General features: G+C 41.9%; 1 protein-coding gene across 1 annotated transcript in view; it reads left to right on the top strand.

The window, feature by feature from the left end:
* The window catches only part of LOC136436081 (amyloid beta precursor protein binding family B member 2-like), a 131,379-nt gene that overhangs the window by 69,667 nt on the left and 40,945 nt on the right, over positions 1-20,767 (top strand). Inside the window, exons 5-11 of the mRNA XM_066429792.1 lie at positions 1,901-2,126; positions 2,511-2,605; positions 7,223-7,286; positions 7,972-8,118; positions 8,767-8,894; positions 11,577-11,627; positions 14,094-14,208. Coding sequence (XP_066285889.1) covers positions 1,901-2,126; positions 2,511-2,605; positions 7,223-7,286; positions 7,972-8,118; positions 8,767-8,894; positions 11,577-11,627; positions 14,094-14,208 — 826 coding nt within the window. The remainder of the gene's footprint in view (positions 1-1,900; positions 2,127-2,510; positions 2,606-7,222; positions 7,287-7,971; positions 8,119-8,766; positions 8,895-11,576; positions 11,628-14,093; positions 14,209-20,767) is intronic.

Genomic DNA, 20,767 nt, shown 5'->3' on the forward strand with positions numbered 1-20,767 from the left:
AAAATTAATCAGGACTGGGACAGTCTGGGCGCAGACATGATCCATGTGTGCATGCAGACACACAGTTAGTAGGTTCTTCGCATGCGAGATGTGATTGTGAGTTCAGGTTAAACTTAAAGCTTGTAGCAACGGGTAGGAAATGTAAGTGGGAACCCAGCCCTACTTATGAAGGATGTTGGGCGCCTATGGCTCGAGAAGAGGTAAGTTGTGTCACATCTGTCGCTGTGATGTATAGAAATCTGTGTAATTGTTTGTTTGAGCCTTTCATGGAAAACAAAAATCAGCCTGAGGTCACAAGAGAAGAGGTAAGGGTCAGGCAAAATATAACAGAGATTCTCTCAGTTTACACAGTTTAAGTCCTAATAAATGCATAAAAATTATACTAAGTAGTAATTAATCCATATTCATATATCCTAACACAGGCATGTTATTACAAATATGTCATAGTAGCATTCAGTTACAGAATGGTGTTTTTGTATATGATATAACATTGGAACCATCATTCAGTTTACTGTAGGCTTTGGACTATTGTATTCCCTTTGAATTGAGGTAATGAATGTAGATCACGTTGAGATGATTTTATGCGTTCATATAACTAAGTAGGGAGAAAATCTGAATTGATTACTTTGAATGGGACGAACTATCATTTCATGCATTTTGCAAATGGGTGAATACAGAATGTTTCGGCTGGTAAATTTCCTAACAGAAAGATGAAATGACTATATTTCTCATCAGTGTGTGCATCAGAAACAGAAATCATGATGTAATTGCCTGTTGTATAGATATTTTGGAAAATCAATCAGAATGCCATATAACATTAGTGATCATATTAGATTGTAGGAATTTGGTATCACCATAATTGGTATCACCATATCTCTAGTCTTCAGGCATGTTCTGTTGTTGCCAGATGCATACATTCTGCACAACACGCAAGAGTTTGCTTGGAGTGACATCGTAAACATAACTAGACGATTTCTCTCCTTCGCAGGCCTGAGTCTGCCCAGATATCCTCACCGAGCACTGATTTACAGAGCTAGGGGTTTAGCTATGTATCTTTCCAGACAATTCTACAGACAATTTCTGTGTATATGATAAGCAGCTGCTGTGTTTTGGTTTAAGAGATGCTAAGATCATTTCTGTCATCCCAGGCCTGAGTCTTCCCAGATATCCACCACTAAAACTGTGATTTACAGAGCTAAGGGTTTAGTGATGTATCTTTCTACAGCATTTTTGGGGGTATGATAAGCTGTGTTTTGGTTTGAGAGTTGCCAAGACCATTTTTGTTCTCCCCAGGTCATAGTCTTCCCAGATATTGTTTGTTTGAACCTTTGTTTATTCATGATAAGCTCAAATCGGCACGCAGGCCGCTTTTCATTGAGGTCATGAGGGAAGAGGATCCTCCACCAACACTGTTCTTTTACAGAATAATGCAATGCTAAACTTTCTTCCAACACTAAGGTATACACAGGTCGAATTTGCGACGACCACTGTTGCCTTCTTCAGGATCAATAACAGAGCTAAGGTTTTAGTGATGTATCTTTCTACAGTATTTTTGGGGGTATGAGAAGCTGTGTTTCGGTACGGTTTGAGAGATGCCAAGACCATTTCTGTTCTCCCCAGGTCAGAGTCTTCCCAGATATCCTCCTCCAACACTATGATTTACAGAGCTAAGGTTTTAATGATATGTTTTGACATACATGTACTACATGTGTATGTACATCTCTTGATGTTTTTTGCTCTGAGAGACTATGAGAAATGACGAGACCGTTTCTGCCCCCCCAGGCCCGAGTCTGCCCAGCTGTCGTCCCCCCACACAGAGTGTATGTTGTGTACATGTATAATAAGCTGTGTTTTGGTACATGGTTTAAGAGATGCTAAGACCGTTTCCGTCCCCCCCCAGGCCCGAGTCTGCCCAGTCGTCCCCCCACGCCGAGGCAGAAGACTCCGGACTCGGGGAGAACCAGCCGTCCCCCAAACTCCCGCCCGGCTGGGAAAAGGTGACGGAGACGGAGGGCATCTCCTTCTACTGGCACATCCCCACCGGCACCACGCAGTGGGACCCCCCTCCCCCACCCTCCGAGGACGACCTCAAGCCACGCACGGACAGGAAGGAGGAGGAGGAACAGGTGTGTTTGCTTCTTGCTTTGTTTCTTTGATGCTTTTGTTTACGTAAGTAAGGAGGGAGGAAGGAAGAAATGTACAGGTGAGGTTGAAGTCTTGGACTGCAGGTGACGTAGAGAATAAGGAATCTTTTATTACTTCAATTTAAATGAAGAACACACGACTTGTTAGCTGTTATAGCAACTTTTATTGAATCAGAGGTATCAAGCTTGAATCTTCAATGTTTCTATCTTTTTCTATTTCCAAAGAGTTATGAAATGACTGAAGAAAGCTAGTTGTAGATCTAACTAATGATACAGTCTTGTTGTTGTGTCCTGAATGTGATTCCCCTCCCCAATCTATGTTTGGGGAATCAGCTTTATTCAACTATGTTTTTGAATTGTTCCCAGCTTGAGAAGGAGCCTGCTGCCTCCACCCCCGACCAGGACTCCAGTCTGCAGGAGTTCCAGAAGGCAACGCTCACACTGGCTAGTAAAACTCTCAGGTAAGCTCTCACACACACACAGACACTCACATACACACACACAAGCTCACACACACTCTCTCTCACACATGCACACACGCTCACACACACACATGCTCACACACACACACGCTCACACTGGCTAGTAAAACTCTCAGGTAAGCACTCACATACACACACACAAGCTCACACACACTCTCTCTCACACATATTACACACACTCTCACACACACATGCTCACACACACACACGCTCACACTGGCTAGTAAAACTCTCAGGTAAGCATTCACATACACACATGCACACACACACACACACTCTCCCTCACATAGGATGCAAATTCTTTTAAAACCAATTTAGATTCCAACTTCTCCCTTCTACTAATTTGGTAGAAGAAAACTTCTTGGTGAGGGTCAGATTAAGTTTGATTGGGGAGTGTTTTATCGTGGTCCCTCCAGCGCTGCACTTCTGCTGTAATGTGCGGGTCAGATGTCCGGAGGGACACTGCCCATTTGTGAACTGCATTCCTCATCAATTGCACGCAGGCCGTATCTGGAAATTGGTTGATTGAGGTTCGTCAAGTCGTTTGTGTAACGAGCGATAAGATCTCAATGTTCCATGCAGAGGAGGTGATCTGCATCTCGGCTGATAGAGTCGGCAGAAATTACTTCACATGCAGAGATATTTATCTATTTAGTCTTAAGGCAAAGATATCATGAAAGAGAGTAGGGCCACTCCAATATAGTTTTGTGCTTCCTGGTTTTTAATGTAATGCCTAATCGGAAGATTGACTAAAATAGAGAGGAAAGTTGGTACCTGGGTACACACAGTTTCAGGGAGGGAATGTCATCAGAATTAAGTTCTCTATTGATAATCTTGATTCTTAGCCAAGAAATTATAATATTGCTTCACATGATGTTCTGAGATATTATCGAAGAATGACGTCATCGGGAGATTAGGGCCACTCCAATGTAGTTTGTTGCTTGTTGGTTTTTGCCTCCCCGTAAGATTGACTTGAAAATAGAGAGGAAAGTTTTGCCAAAGAATTGCTCAAGCAACTGGATAAAATTTTGAAACAGACTATTCCAGAGAGGAAAATTTGTACCTTGATACCCACAGTTTCAGGGAGTGAATTTCATCAGACCTAAGTATTCTCTCCAGTCCTGCGTTAATAATCTTGACTTCTCGTTTTACTTTTACCTAAAAATGTACAAGAACCAACAGAAGGAAATACATTAAAAGTAGGAACTATGTCATCAAGGGCCAAAAAAGCTTAAAGAGTAAAAGTATGTTTGTCATCAAGGGTAGTAAAAATCAAAAATTCCATTGGACTGTCTTGTCTTTGTCAGCAGGGCTAGCCCTTTGTAATAGCCACAGGCTAGTAGGACAGCCCTGGCTGTGTGTGTTGAACAGTCAAACCAATTGATAATGAATAGAAAATAAATAAGCAAAAATGTCAAATCATTGGTTAAACCAAGAAATTATATGTTAAAGTAAATTAATGGCATCTAAATTGGTCTAAACCAACAAAATAAATAAATTCTATTCATTACATTACATTGTAGAAAATGTAGGCTAACTTTTGCAGTTGAAAGCAAATACTGACTCAAATAATTCGTAACATCACTTCAAAACATTTAGACAAATGTCTGTTGACCGTGACCACAGTGATATGAGCGTGCCCTGTACTGAATGTTTCCATCTCGACCCTGGATTTGCATGTTATCTCTGACGGCGCTGCTCCCGGGAACGAGTAATTCGTATCTAAATGCAAAGTTCCGCAGATCAAGCGATGCCTGGGATTCCTATCGGCCTTGTGCAGAACACGCTCGGAATGCTCCAAGCAGGAAGTGATCGTTGCTCAAGTTTACCGGGGAAGCAGAAAGACAGGTCTTTATAGGCCACGGCAATTCCATTTCTCGTGTCTTGGATTTGATAAACTCCAACAGAACATTAGAGCCGTGGATAGATGCAGTTTTCATATCAGCATGGCACCGATAATTGGGCATCTTCTCATCTGTGATGAAGAAGTGATGGACCGACCCGTGTACTGCCAGAGGGTTTAGGCCACACCGACTTTTGCTTCAAAATGTCAGGGAACAGAGGAAATACAAATGTAGATTGGTATTGCTTTAAAACTGTTTGTACCGATGGACAGCCTTTCTCCTCCCATTTACGTGCTAATCCTCTAGTTCACCATTATCACTATATATATATATATGGCCTCCGTCGGTCAGTATTGACCTTGGTAATATCCTAATTCACAACAGCCCTACAGCGTCGACTATGGCTAACCAGCCCTATACGAGAATGGCAGTCTCTGCCACAAAAATCACAAAATTCTTCTGTGCTGTGCATCAGTCTGGCTTTTCCTGATTTGAGCTGTCTGGACAATGTGCATCTCCACCTAGAACGGTCACTTGCAAGGTCCTCCCAGTGCTCTGTGTCAATATCTAGAGCCTACTATCACTACTACTACCATTATCACTACTACTACTACTATTATCCTTTGTAGTCTGAGTCAACCACCAAAATATCTGAATGTAGCCCTACATTGCCACGGCACACAGCAGGACTACTCACCCTCGTTCCCATCCATCCCTGTGTACAACTTGTACCCCACAGATCTGGTTAACTGATTTATCCCCAGTGAATGTGAAAACGCCAGTGAGTCACCTCCCGCTCCCATCAATGCAGCGCTGCAAACAGTCGTGTCCCCGACCTGCGGGTCACAGCGCCCTATTCTTATTCTGAACATGCATGTAAGGCTGGCCGCCACAATTCTTTTTGTGGTTCTCAAACATTCAGAATTAAAATCAGCAAGAGGTCAAGATGAAAATAGTGGTAAGGAAGACAATTTAGTACGGAAGGCTGCTGTCATGCACAGTCACTCTTCATTCAGCACCAGGGACAGTTACTATTCATTCAGCACCAGGGACAGGTCCTTAGAGGTTAATATGAAAACAGAAGCTAGGAGGAAACCAATCGCCTGGACATCATGAAAAGTGGGAAATCTGACATTCACTCCATGGAACTGTGTGCACAAAGGTATACTGTAGTACAAACTTCCCCCTGCAACCCCCCCCCCACCCGAAGTTTTGTTTTTTGTTAATCTTTCAGTTCAGTTTTTTTGTTCTAGAACCAACCAACAGATGAGATTGGTGTGGCCTCACAAGAAAGCCCGAAGGTGCCAAGGCTTGTTTTTGCTAATTCCTGAATTTCATCATCGTAATGGGACCCATTAATCCGGTTGTTTTAGAACTTTAATTTTTGCCCCGAAGCAGCGGCAAACACCGGGACATGGATCGTCCGATTGCGCCGCACCATCAGAGTGGATATGGATCTTAATTTCTGCTGCATCGGGGAGCGACTCCTGCATGTTAATGTGTCCTTGGCAGGCTTTTCTGATCCCTTCATGAGACAAACACGCATAATTATGAGCTATGCTTCGAGCCACTATAAGTTAACTGGCTGGTTTTCAGACTTAGCCCTTGGGAACACCACTAAATAATTGGATTTTCAATAAAGTGTCAAAGAAAAACAAAGCTGGCCTTGAAGATCAACATGACTTAAGATCCATATCTACTGTGATGGTGCAGCGTTATTGGACAAGGCTAGTCCCGACCGTCCCCCCTCTCGACCCTTCCCTCTCTCGACCCGTCACCCCTCCCTTCTGACCTTTCACCCCTCCATTCTCAACCCTTCACCCCTCCCATGTTCCGACACGACCATTTGGGCCCCAACCAGTCGTGATGGAAGTTCTTTTCTGGAGCGTAATGGTTTTTATTGATTTTACGGGATTTCCATTATTTTCCTATCAATGATAAATTGGGAGAAAGTCGAGGCTGACATTTAGCACAAATGATGGATGCCTTGGAAATCTTCACACCGAGGCGGAATTTTCATCAGTCTGTTAGAGGGATGGACTAGGTGTCAATATGAAGAAACAAGGCAGTTTCTGCCCTATTCTGTGTAGTGTATCTTATTCTTAGTGACGGTATATCAGACCACCGCATGTTACAGGTTAACACACAAATAAAGATAACTGCTCTCCTCACATCTCATTATTATCATCTCATCTTGTCGTGAGAGTGTCACGGATGGACACCACCCTCCTCCTCCAGTCCTCACATCTAACATCACAGGACCCACTCTCTCTCTCATCACAGAACCCATTATGGAAAAATCGGGATTTTTCCTCTTCCACTGTCTCTACAGCATGTAGACTGGCGGAAATCAATGGAAAAGATTCTTTAAAAAAACCTGGAATGAACACACCACATAGTATTGTGATGTGCATGCTGATTTTTTTTTAGCTAAGGATGAATATATTATGTATTGATTATTGTATTGTGTCGTACATTTAGTTTTGGTGATTAAAAATGTTTAGATATCTGTGATAAATGTTTACAGGTACCACACTTACACTTGTGTCAATGCCTTTACCTATACCAAAAGGCAGGTTATTAAAAGATCCACTGAGTCAAAGCGGTTACTCCTATATCATACGCACCCAGCAAGGCAAAAGAGACCCCTAGCAGATCATGCCATAATGGCAGACAGTATGCTTTTGGCAAACTGCCCTTAGTAGTCACTTAGCTTGTTTGATAGGGGACGAATTTTTGTCTCCATCTGCAGAAGCGACAGTGTGAGAAAACCACCAGAAGAGGAAGAGGAGACCAGGACTGGGGGCGACAAAAAGGTACACCTTCAACTCCTCCTGTATTTAATGTGACCGAGCATGTCTGTTCATATGCAAGATGAGGCATGGTACCATGCATAGCAAAAATATGTATGATTTTTGTTTTCTGAACTGTTCCAGTCATCATAATACTTTGTGGCATATCAAAACATATTCTAGTTTTTGTTACTGAAACTTATTTTGTAGGTTTTGTTCTGAAATACTGACATTTTGAACTGAAATTGTAGTGCTGTAGTTTCTGGTTGAGTGGTGATGACAGAAGACATCTAGGGACTCCTAGCTGCATTCTGTGGTACTGCAGCAAAACAATTTTTCTTCTGTTCAGGATATGATGTAGTCATGTTTTCCCCTGAACTGTTCCAGATGAGTGCTATAACGTTAGAGGGTTAGCTTGTTCTGATTCAGAGCTGTTTATTTGTTTGTTTGTTCCAGTGCTATGCTGTTCGGTTGCTAAGCTGGCTGGAGGTGCATAAAAAATTCTGGGGACTTCTAGCTGCATTCGCCAAAAAATAATTACTTTATCCAGTTGCTTGAGTAATTATTTTTTGGCGTATCTTACTACCTGGATGTCTAACTTTCATCAACGTATTCTAGCTGCATTCTATGGTACTGCAGCAGAACAATATTTTGTATCTTCTGTTCCGGACATGTTGTAGTGATGATTTTCATCCTTGTACCGTTCCAGTGCTACGCGGTGCGGTCGCTAGGCTGGGTGGAGATGGCAGAAGAGGACCTGGCGCCCGGCAGAAGTAGCATGGCGGTGAACAACTGCATCAGACAGCTGTCCTACAGGAAAACTGACATCAGGGACACTGCAGGCATCTGGGGGGAGGTAAGGGGAATTACATGTTTTCTGTATTAGACACCTGTCGATTCATATGTTTCAACCATTACAAAGAAGTGAGTAAAAGGCATGCAAATCTACATACTAGATTGTTGTACCCAAACTGCTTCAGTGTATACAAATATGTGTTTTGTTGTTACTGGTGCTAAGCCCAATGGGCCCAAATATATACAGCAGAGGCCCCAGGAAATACAGTATACTTTTTCATTTTAGACTCGCCAATTTCTGAAGCAAGATCAACTTAACAATCAAAAGGATAAACTGTAACTGTCAATGCAATGAGAAAATTAGACTCAAGGTCTTACAGGCAACCTTAAGTCTTAAAAAGCTCCTTCAGTCTTAAATATTCAAACATCTTCTTAAGTTTTGCACTCACTCAGGCCTTCAATCTTGCAAAGCATCATACATATAAGTCCTTCAAAACATGTTAGGTCTTACTTACACCTTTGTGCCGGGTTAGGATAATATTGTTCATGGTGCTAGAAGAAGACTCCATGACCTTAAGTCTTACAGAATGTCTTAATACTTACCAACACCTTTGATGTTCCAGGGTACTTGAAACTGCTGGACCTTAATTAAGTCCCACAAAACATCTTAATTCTAACAAAACGTCTTACATCTTACGTCTTGTTTCAGGGTAAGGACATGTTCATGGTTCTTGAAGGAGAAGACCTGAAACTCCTTGACCCGACAGACAGGAAGGTCCTCCACATCCAGCCCATCCCTCAGATCAGGGTTTGGGGCGTGGGGCGCGACAACGGCAGGTATGTATCCTAGCAACCGTGCATGCCCCGCCCCTCCCCTGTCCCGTACTACTATGCTTCTTCACCTTCTTACTTAGTCACACGTTCTGAAACTGCTTTGTCTTTGTTCTTAATATTGCTGCATTTTCCTGATGACGTCTTATCACTCATTATAGTCAGACCTCCTCTGTGGAACAGTCTTGTGTAGCATCTTGAGTTTCCAGAATAAGTAACTAAAAATGTAAAAAAAGAAAATTTCAAACACACAGAAAATTGCAAAGAAATTTTGAGAATCTCTATGTATATGTTAAATCTTTGCAAACTTCATGATCAGTATCATAATACTCTAGGTTGTATGAAGTGTATGGGGGGGGAAGGAAAGTTCTTTGCATTTAACAACTGCTGTTTGGCTGTTGATGGTGGAATGACTGAAATTCTTATTTTCTAAAAGACAGGAATTATAGTGATTTCAGACAATATGTATTACAAATTTTTTAAGATGTGTTGAAATAGGTTCCATTTTTCCATTCACCACGGAGGTCAAACTGTTCTAAATGACAATGAATAAAAACTTTTCTGGAAGACAAATGTTCTTGATAATATCAATTTTGTATTTTTACCAATGCTCATGCCTTTTAGCCAAGCTGTTTACCTGCTTACCTTCAGCAGTTCCTATGTACAATAATTTCTTTAATGTTTCTCCTGCTTCCAACTATATCTCCTGACTGTTCATTTCTGCAGCGTTAAGCCTTGCTTGTCTTCTGTGTGCTGCTTGCCGCCATGTATGTTCCTCGGCTCCAGTAGCCACAATGCCTGCCCTGTGGCTCGCATGCCCTGCCTGCGTCCGCTCGGTGTTGTGAAGGATTAAGCCATCCATTGTTGAGGCATTCTGCAATTGGAAGACCCGTTCTGCCTTGACTTTTGTAGTTGCTTGCTCTCTCATATATGATATAAAGGCATGCCCTCCCCAAGGAAAGGGGAAAAGTTAGCAGCCAATTGCAGACCTAACATTCTTCGTTGTGATTGGTTAGGGCATGGTCACCTTCGTTGTACGATATATTTGCCACAGGTGAGGTGAGGAGGTCGCTCTTGGGAAAATGGTGGATGTGTCATACAAAATTTACCTGTCTTGTGACGAAATAGGGGTCATTGTCAATGGGTGATAGTCCCATAGACTCGCTTAAAATCATTTGACAATAAAAGATTGAAAAATTGTGTGAGAAAAAGAATTGTACAACAAAAAATTGTACGACCGAAAAGACTTGTACAACCAAAAGAATGATTGTAGGACAAAAAAAAAGAATTGCACAACCAAATGAGAATTGTACAGCAAAAAAATGATTGTGCAACAAAAAGTGAATTATACGACAACAAAAAAATAATTGTGCAACAAAAGATAAAGTGTACAACAAAAAAAGAAATTGTATGACAAAAAAGAATAATTGTATGGCCCCCAAAGAGTTGTACAAAAATAGAAAACGCATACAACCAAAAAATTTGTACTATGAAAGTGGCCGTGCCCAACTGTTATGTTTGCACCTGACGTTAATAGTGCCTTGCCTCAGTCAGTCTACTAATTCCACAATGCCTCATCAAGACTATGTGTGTGTTGCCCATAGCAGTGTACGGTAGTACTGTCGGATTACTTGTGCCAAGAAATTGTAAGTCTTTCGCCCTACACCTTCAGAACACCTACAACATCAAGTACACCTCACAAGCAAGGTTTGAAGTCAAGTTCGCCACGTGTACATCTCATGTAACTCCATGATCGTCACTGATCTACTTGTGGTAACCATGGAAAAAAGATATTTTGTCAAAATTGACAGTGGTTGTTCTGATCTTGCCAAATTCATATCACACAATCAGTTAAGACTCATGTTGATCAGGACTGGATCATGCCAAGAAAGAAAAACTGCATCTTTAACTGCAACTGGAAAAACTGCAACTGGATACGACTTGCGTTATCCAGTTGCTTGAGTAACTATTTTTGGCGTAAAAACTGCAACTATTTACTTTAAGTTTTAAGTTAATAGACTGAATGATTAGTATTACATGTACTGACAAAATATTCACCTCAAAGCATGTTCCTCAAGCCTGTTTTGCAGCACTGCTTTTTCCCCTTTTCAATGCTGAGATGGAAAGTGTAGTTTCAGACAGCAATGGGTTTAAGTACTTTAGGGGAGCAGTGCTAGAAGGAGGCCCTGTGAACAAAGCTTCAAAATCAACTTCACAAAAACCCAGTACGAGATAGTGATAGGCTGAAATGAAACCGGGATCCGCCTCCAACACAAAATGACATACAGTACCGTAACATCCTTACTCCATTGGACTGGCCTGTGACATGAATCGTTACTATTCAAAAACCTGACAGAAACGTGGAAAAAATAGCAATAGATTCTGATACACCAACAAGTGTTGACATGCAAAATAACAGTTACTCAAGCACCTGGAAAAAAACTTTATCCATTTGATTGAGTAAATGCTATTTGCTGTATCTTATCACCAGAATGTGTAACCTACTTCTAAGTGTTGCCATGACAACAACATGACTTCAAACCTTGCCCGTTACGCCGTTGCCCTTGACGATGGTTGCTAACGTAGTTGTACACACCTAACGACACAGTTGAAACCATGGTGTTGATTCTTTGCTGTCCGACTCCTGTGTTCATGTTTGTTCCCTCGGTCTTGCTTGGCGTCACTAAGAGATGCTCTCTCAATCTGTCTCTTTGTCGCACCCTATCTGTGCAGAGAAAGGTAACGCATCATCTCTAACTTACTACATGTTACCTATAGACTGTGTTGTGGGGTAAACTAACGTGATGCATGAACTCTAACTTACCACAGTGACTGTATTGTGGGGTAAACTAAGAGTTATGTGTAGGAGAGATGCATGAACTACATTTATCTTAACTTTTTTTTATAGACTGTCTCGTGTGTCAAACTAACACTAGTCTTAAAGCATGAAATCTCCTTGCTAAACTATAGAGTATGTGGCTTAAACTAACAGATGTAGGAGAGATGCATGAACTCTACCTACTACATGTACCTTATACACTGTTTCTTGGGGTAAGCTAACAGTTGAAGCATGAACTCTTCTTACTACATTATAGACCACCATGTGGTTTGAACTAACAGCTACGTGTATGAGAAATGCATGAACTCTATTTACTACAATATAGACCATCATGTGTTGTAAACTAACAGTTACGTGTTGGACAGATGCACGAACTCTACCTACTACATTTGACCTATTGACTGTCTAGTGGTTTAGACCAACAGTTACATATAGTAGAGAAGGGACAGGCAAGTTCGGCAGGTCCTGCACATTTTTGTAAGATAAGATTAAGGAGGATTTTTTAACCTCCTTGATAAGATTTTCTTCAAGATTAACTCTATGATTTACATTAGGCCGACAACCCAAGGAACCTAGTTCTACCAGATCTTTCTTTAGTCACTGAAGAAAGATAGCGGATGCTGTCTAAAACGTCTGTGACTGTTTCACAATTTTATCCAATTGCTTGAGTAACTATTTTTGGCGTATCTTATTACTTGGATGTCTAACCTTCATCAACCCAAGGAATCACTTATTTGTAACTTTTATTTTTCATTGTCACATTGGTAAAAATGTAAGGGAGACTCAGACTGACAACGAAGCATATACATGTACACAGAGAAGCATTTTTCATGGCGTCTTCTGACATTGCTTTTTGATGAGCTTGTTTCTTGATATCAAAATTCCAAAAGTAAGTTGACAGCAACGTCTGTGATTTTAGAAAATGTGCTGGAATGTGCAACTTGCCTGTGTCTCGGATCGATGACTCATGTTCTAATTGTGTACGTTTGACGGAACTGCATGTTTTACAGTAACTCCAACCTGTACTATCATCATGCATCTTATGATTAACATCACAGTACTTCAATCTGCAAGTCTTAGAGCGATATTTTGTCAATTGTGCATAAGAAACAGAGCAGACAACTGCCATTCTTCAGTCTGGCTCTGTAAGATTCATACGTAGTCAACAAACGTTGCACAATAAACAATAACCTGCCTGATTGATATGTGCACGGCATGCAGATTCACTGGTTCCAATCTGTGCATTTAGGCACGGCTGCACTACCCTATTTTGTCAGGGGATAGCAGTACTACATGTACGTTATAACTTAGGATGATAGTCTGATGGCATTTTCGATGAAATATTCCTGTCATTAGTTGGAACAGTAAATTTGCAGTACATTTCTTATTGCAGATATACTGCACTGACTGCACCAATCTTGGTTCAATAGTGCAATAAAAAAGGATAGTGTATGATACTCCATATTGATGTTCTCTGGTGAATTATGCTGGAATTGGCCTTCAAAACTTGATAGTTCTGGAAATCAGGAAGGAAAGTCCTTGTCAGTCCTCAGTTCTAACAAAGTCTGAAGCTGGCAGAAGATGCCACTTTCTGATGGGGACAAAGTAAAACAAAAATGATTATTAATTTTGGTGATCAAAAATTTGTGGACAATTTTTTTTTTCCAAGAGCCTCTCACTGCCAACCATTATGTATGGTCTTCATCTGATAAATAAAAATACAAATTTTTTCCTCCTAAACGCCCTACCACCACCCCACCCCTGTCAGTTTTTTTTCATGGAACAGCCTTCTCCATCCATACTTCAAGGCTACACCAATTCTTTTTTTTGGTTCTTAGACATTCTGGGATAAAAATTCAGCAAGCAGACAAGATGAAATAAAAAGGCTGGGTTGAAATTCTCTCCCCAAGGCCTCTACCATCACCCCCCCCCCCTGAGTTGTTTTCTTGGAACAGCCTTCATGAACTTGTACAGTAATTTCATCCATACTTCAAATTTAGCTGTTCGTCGCTCATCGTACCTGTGTGATACATGCCCCACCCAGGTACCCAATCATGGCCCTAATGGCACACTAAAATCAATGTAAGCGGCCGTTTCGCTAAACCGGCTCATTCAGCGGGGCAGGATGATTCATAGGTTATGAAGCCGTCTCCCGGAGGCACCGAAATTTCCTCTCTACGTCTCCAACCAGACAAATTAAATAGCTGTGACGCTTCGCGGGGAAATTTATCACGAGAGGCGGACATTTCTTTTGCACCTGGTCCGTGATTAAGGCCCGTTAGTATTCGCCGTCACGCAGCGCTCGGCGCCCAAACGAGTGTTCCGTCCGCCTTAATGAGTTTCCCTCCCTCTCGCGTCTGTTGCAGGGACTTTGCCTACGTGGCGCGAGACAAAGTGACGCACACCCACAAGTGCCATGTGTTCCGCTGTGACACGCCCGCCAAAGCCATCGCCAACGCTCTGCACGAGATCTGCACAAGGGTGAGTCTCCAGCTGCTCATGGATTATTGATCCATTGATTGATCAATTGATTGGTCAATTATAGTGGGTGATTGATGGTATTGATCGATTCTGTGTTGATCCCTGCGGAGGTCATTACCATTGCTCTGCATGTGATCTGCACAAGGGTGAGTGGGTAGGTTGTGATTGATTGTATTGATTGATTCAACAATTGATTGATTGATTGATTGTAGTTGTTGACTTATTGTATTGATTGATCGCGCATTGACTCCTGCCTAATCCATCGCTAATGATCTGTATTTGAACTGCGCAAGGATGAGTGCTCGCCTTGCAATCAGTTCCATCAATTGATTGATTGTCTGTGTAGCTAGGCCAGCCTGACACTGTTTACAACCAGATGAAACGTTTGAGAACTCCTGTAATGGAATAAAGCAGGCGTTGGCAGGACGCCATAGCTGAGACAGATCGCTGACTCATTCCATAACGAAGTTAATATTAATTGCGACCCTTCTGTGGAGTGTATGATCCGTCAGAGTCAGCTTTCTAAGCACAAGTTTTGCTTCCTCCGTGGGATGTTGTAAATTTGTCCACCTAAGTAGATTTCTCTGATGCATTTCCACGTGTGCTTGTAATCCTTTGCATTTTGATGTTATCTTGCGAGCCCCAGTAGATTTAGGCATAGCGAGCTTTACGCCCAGCTGGCCGAGAATCCCCCACCATCTGGGTAAGCCAGATGCATGGCAGCAGGCTATCTCAGACCTGAATCTTCTCAGATGTTGCCGATGTTTTAGACTCGATGTATGCTGCGGTACGGTCTTGTGAATTTAGAGTTAAGCCATACCGATTTTTTTTCCTCGGTTCTTTTTTGAGTGAAATTTTAGCCAGAGAACAAAATTGAAGCAAAGGACTCAGGGAGGAACGCTTGAAGCTGACTATGTTCACTCGCTGAAACTGAGTGTACCAGGGTACAGACTTTCTCCCTGACTTTGTTTTTCAGGTCAGAATTATCTGCATACATCTGAGAACAAAGAATTGATTTGGTGCAGAATGTAGCTTTAGAGACATGCCTGGAGGTTTTCTGGTAAAGAAGCGGACGAAGAATGAAGAATCATTAGTGAGAAGTTTATGAGTGCTTGGCAGAATAACTGGCTGACATTTGCAGTCAAACAGACTAAATTGCGCCACTTGTATAACCAGGCAATCTTCGTGGGTAACTTGGATATTGAGTATATACACGATTGAAGAATGTAGGATTTAATTGACATTCGCTGAAGTATTTGAATTGTGAAAATCTTTGTGATGCATACTGAAAGTGTCACTGTCATAAGGATGGGCTGAATTTCAATTTGACTGGCTGAAATGTTCCACTTGTTACGAACACTTATGATTGCTGGGAAACTTAATATCTATTCAGCAAACATGGAGAACTGTATTCTGAACGATGTCAAAACTTTTCAAGATTATGGAGTCGATGTTGTTGCATACTGAATGTATGTACAGCATGTGAATATAGCTGTAGAGACATACATGTATGAATGGAGCTTTGCTGTTAAGGAAGGGGACCCTGAGGAGGAAAGAAACATTGATAGTGAGGGACTGATTCAGAAGTTATATGGCAGAGCAAAAGGAGTAGAGTGATTGAATCTAGATAGAGAACATAATACACACTGAAGAGTTTGGGGCATGTGGCATTCATCAATGGATTTAGATGACGTGGATATTCCTGATGGTTGCAGAAATGTAGTCATCTGAGACTGTTGAATGATAGTTACACACACCCCACCAGCGGAAGCGATATCACGTAATATAAGCTTTGTGCCGACATGTTCCCTTATGTTAGTCTGAGGGCCATCTGCATATGTCAGCAAAAGTTCAAAATGTTGTGTTTAATAGAGATCAGTGTCTCATCTGTAGAAGTGTCTGTATCTCGAGGATCAATCCTGTATGGGTTGTGTCTTGTAGGGAGCAAGTCAAGAATATAGATGACAGTTTCTGTGATATTTACAAGATGTTTCCTTCCTGCAGCTCTAAATGAGAAAAATAAGTTCCCGTAGTTTGGGTGACCTTTCCCAAGTTGTTTCAACATTGTTAAGCGGGTATCTCACTGGCAGCACCTGGTTGCGACAACTTTGCGAATTTTTGACAAATCTTCCCGCTGACGTGTTTCCTTATGTTAGTCTGCAGGCCATCCAATATCCCCGGCGTTATTGGATCAGCTGAGCCAGAGTTATGGCGGTCTGAACGGCAGACGGGTTTTATATACAGCTTATGGTGCTCCGGCCTGGCACGGAATCCCAATGAAGGGTATAGTTTATTAAGAAATTATTCTGCCCATACCTGTCTGAATGCACGGCTCATGTTACCACCACTGGATGATCTGACATGCAGTGTTTTTACATCAACGTGCGTACATCTTGATCCTGTGGAATTATTTCTGTGACGTTTATGTGGGAGGAAATTTATTTCCCCCAGTTTATGAGATATTAAGATGACCTTAGGGCACTCCGAGATGGGCTTCAAATTATGGACTGTATCAAGAGTTATGTCCCGACTCTGTTCCCCCACGTTAGGTACACATTAGTTTCTCCCGTTCCTCTGGATAAAGTGCTGGTGAGATATAGAGAGTTACTGCAAAGTGTGCATCCCGTTTGGTGTAGATATATTCTGTAGTTTAAGCATACTTATCAGTTACATTTCAGTAGTGGTGCTAACATGTGCTTACAGGACTTCTTGGAGGATCAACCTGGAAAGCAAGGGGCCAGTTTCTGGTCTGTGCACGTGAGCAGGCAGGCTTATATTGTATGTCTATCTGGTATACCAGTAGCATATCAGTAGTCGCTGCACATAATATATCAGTAGTGGTACATGGCAGTAGATGTACTTAAATACGTTCATCTGGTAAACCAGTAGAAGTTGGTTCTGCTCATCTACAGTTTTAACAAAGTTTGCACCCATCGCAGCAGTAGCGCTAGTGTTTGGTTTACCTGAGTCGGTGTAGATGTAGCATAGTTTTGAGGCATGGCACTTGCAGTGATGCTGTTAGCTTCACGTAGTTCTGCTCATCTGTAGTTTGAACACAGTTTGCACACACCACAGTAGCAGTGCTAGTGTTGGGTTTACCTGAGTTGATGTAATTGTAGCATAGCTCGGAGGCATGGCGGCTGCAGTGATGAGAGCTGTTAGGTTCACGTAGTTCTGCTCATCTGTAGTTTGAACACAGTTTGCACACACCACAGTAGCAGTGCTAGTGTTTGGTTTACCTGAGTTGATGTAGTTCTTGTAGCATAGTTTTAAGGCATGGCACTTGCAGTGATGCTGTTAGTTTCACGTAGTTCTGTTCATCTGTAGTTTTTGCAGACTTTGCAGACGTCAAGTGCAGAAAGAGAATTCATTGAAGTACAAAGTTAATGTAGCAATGCTTCTGTCTTAACTCATACATTTGTGTCATTTTGCGGTAATGTAAAATAGTTTCAAGGTGGAACTCAGCAAACCACACCAACTTGAATTGTTGGTTCTCAGATTTACAAGAATCATGCTGATGAAGTCGTAGAAGATCAACATGAAAACATAGTCCAAGGAGAAGTCCATACCTTGGTACACAAGGTCAGATGCAACTTTTCCTACCAACCCACAGTTTTTAGGAAGCTGAAATTTTACTTTTATAGATTGAAATTTCAGGGAATGCAGGAAATAATTTTGTATTGTTTACGACCACTTTAATGACACCTCCAGCTCTTAGTTGAACACCATGTTGAAAATGAAAGTTTCCTGGCTGCCCCCCTCCCTCCCATGTTGGAATAAATGGTTCCAATCGGTGGACCAGTCAAGCGATCACACCAAATGGTCACAGACGGCGGGGCCGTACGATTTGGCATGGCAAAGCGGGGAACTCCTCCAACCAAATGGCCTGCTGCGGACGGGTCGGGCATCACAATGGCGCAAAATTATGGTTTGATGTCGTCGTATTCCGTGTAGTCGTCCAGTTAAATTAGTCTGGATCTTCGTCGGAGCGCGTAACGCCCAGGCTCCGTCTAGACGGTCGCAGACAACGTCATCCAACGTCGTCCCTCCACCACCTGCCGTCGCTTCTGGTGTGAAATTACCTGGAAGTGTGTCTTAACCTTCTCCCTGCTGCAGAACCCTATAAATGGTACAAGTTTGGTGCAAAACTTCTACCTTAGCAATTAGCATGCTGCAGGTTAGTTGAATTTTGGGGCGTCTATGAGAGTCAAGCAGCCATTCAAGACACCAACTGCCGTTTTCTGAGGGGTCAAATTACCCTGACGTGGATCTTGATTGAATTTCTGGATTTCTGGAGAATTGGTGGGGACCGGAAATTGTCTGGGAAGCATATTCGTCTGCATGGTCTGAAGAAGAAATCCCTGAGAAGCTATGGTCGGTCGGCTTTAGCCGAGGATGGGAATCGTCTGCAGGCTCTGCTGTATGGATCTGGCGAATGCTCGATGAACAGTTCGTGTTGAGTAAGTATAGATTTGTTTCTGGAAATAATTCTTAGTGTGATGATTAGGAAAGCAGCGGAAATGGTTTCAAGTCAATAGTTGAAAATGAATTGTAATATTGGTTTCATTAAGAGGTCGTTGAATATTCCAGCGTGGTTTCGTTGGCAGTAGAGCCATCATTTTCGAGGTGACAAACATTCTGAAGGCTTTGTTTAAATAGCGACATGTATTCCTGTCCATACTTTGCAGATTGAGGTGGATGGAGGGGGACGTCACCATACATATGTGTACAGTTATCCTGTGTTCCAGAACATTCACGTATTGATGGTTGTTAACATGCGCAGTAAAACTTTATCCAATTTTCAGCTCGGCTGGCCAAAACTGTTACAAATCGGTGCCTGCGTTTCGTGCATGTAAAAGTCCGGGGGGGGGGGGTGTTAGGATATCCTGTATGTCTTTCATGTGATCTGCTTAAAGATTTCCCTGAGACTTCAAGGTTTGTACTGGGAATACCGAGATCTTATAACATTTGATGCTTATTGCATTTCGATGTTGCATTATATATATTGTGATCTTTGGATTTTTTTAGAAAAACATCCTGGCTCAACTAGAAGATCAACATGAAAACAAAGTCTGTGCCTTGGTTCACACAGTATCACGGAGTGAATGTAGTCAGGTTCAAGTTTATTGTGTACCCTTTTGTTTTTTATACTTTGAATTGTTGGACAAGCGAGGAAATGAGTTGATGTGGCCTCGTCTGATATACGGCATGGCATCTCGCCGTGAGAAGACGTGAAGGAAGTGGAAGGATTTATGGTCAATCCAATCTCCGTGCAGCTGCAGCTGTGAACGGCAGGGAGCAGGCATTTCACACCAGTAGACTGCCTCATATTCGATATGGAAATATGGGGGGGGGGGGGTAGCTCAGTGTTCTTTTAGATAGGAAAAGTACAGGACAGCTTTTTTTAGAAAAAACTCATGAAGGATTCCCTTTAAGCTACATGTTCGTGTCCTTAAAAGAAAACAGTGGTAAGATCAAAGAGGTTAAAAGATATTTTTAACCTCCTTGGTAAGATGAGTGTGGGAGGGCAACATGTAAAGGTACGTTAGTAAGCACCTGTTTTGCCCTCCCCTTCACTTTGTGACCCCCCCCCCCCAAAAATGATGTTTATGTTGTGAAATTGCTATCAAAATGTAGCACCAAAATATTGCCATTCAAAGTCATGAAATAAAACAGTAAAGGCTTTATGGTTAGCTTGCCTAACAGTTTGTTACAGTACATGTAGCTGATTGCACTGTTGTTAATGTTCAACATTTTCATGTGTCTCCCTACACCACATTAGGCCTGTAGTATTACTCAGTAACAGCTCCAAAGGGCAGGCAATTTAGTGTCTCTATAACAGGGAACTGCAGTAATTGGTAGCTCTTTAGACACAGTAATCCAAGATGTTTGCTTTTCCTTCAAGAGAAGAGAGGGTTATAGAAGAACCAAATTTATCCTGTTGCATAATAATTCTGAAGGTTATCGCACTTGGTTTCTCTATAGGGAAGTGTAATTGCTGGTTGTATCTTAAAACACAGCGATTCAAGATGTTCGCTTATCTTGTAAGAAAAGAGAGGATTATAGAAGAGCTACAGTAACTTATTCCTGCTGGATTACTAATTAACAGTCTGTTCTAAAGGTTATACCAGTTAATTAGTTTCTCGTTATGGCTGATATTTGCTGTTAACTTTTCCCACACGATGAGCCCAGGCGGACTTGAGTCGGATTAAGTTCAAAGACAAGCTGCTGAAATATGCACTCTGCGGTGCATTAAACTAAATAGCTCCTTATAAAGGGAGATTGTAGAGAATAAGCTTGAATAGCAATGATCATCTATAAAAGATCAGGTTAAACATAACTCAGAATTGCTCAGTGCTGGAGGGAAAACTGCACGGCGGAAACGCGTCGCACATACAGATGTGCGAAGTCTCCACAGTACAGACAGGACTTCTATCCAAATATTTCATAATGACAGTCAGCTGATGCCTGTCTGAGATGGAGGCTTTGTGTAGAACTGTACAAAATCAGTGGCATCAGCAATTTACAGTTACGACTTGAGCAGGAAGGTTCTTAGGAG

Source organism: Branchiostoma lanceolatum, chromosome 6 (assembly GCF_035083965.1).
Source record: "Branchiostoma lanceolatum isolate klBraLanc5 chromosome 6, klBraLanc5.hap2, whole genome shotgun sequence".
Lineage (NCBI taxonomy): Eukaryota > Metazoa > Chordata > Leptocardii > Amphioxiformes > Branchiostomatidae > Branchiostoma > Branchiostoma lanceolatum.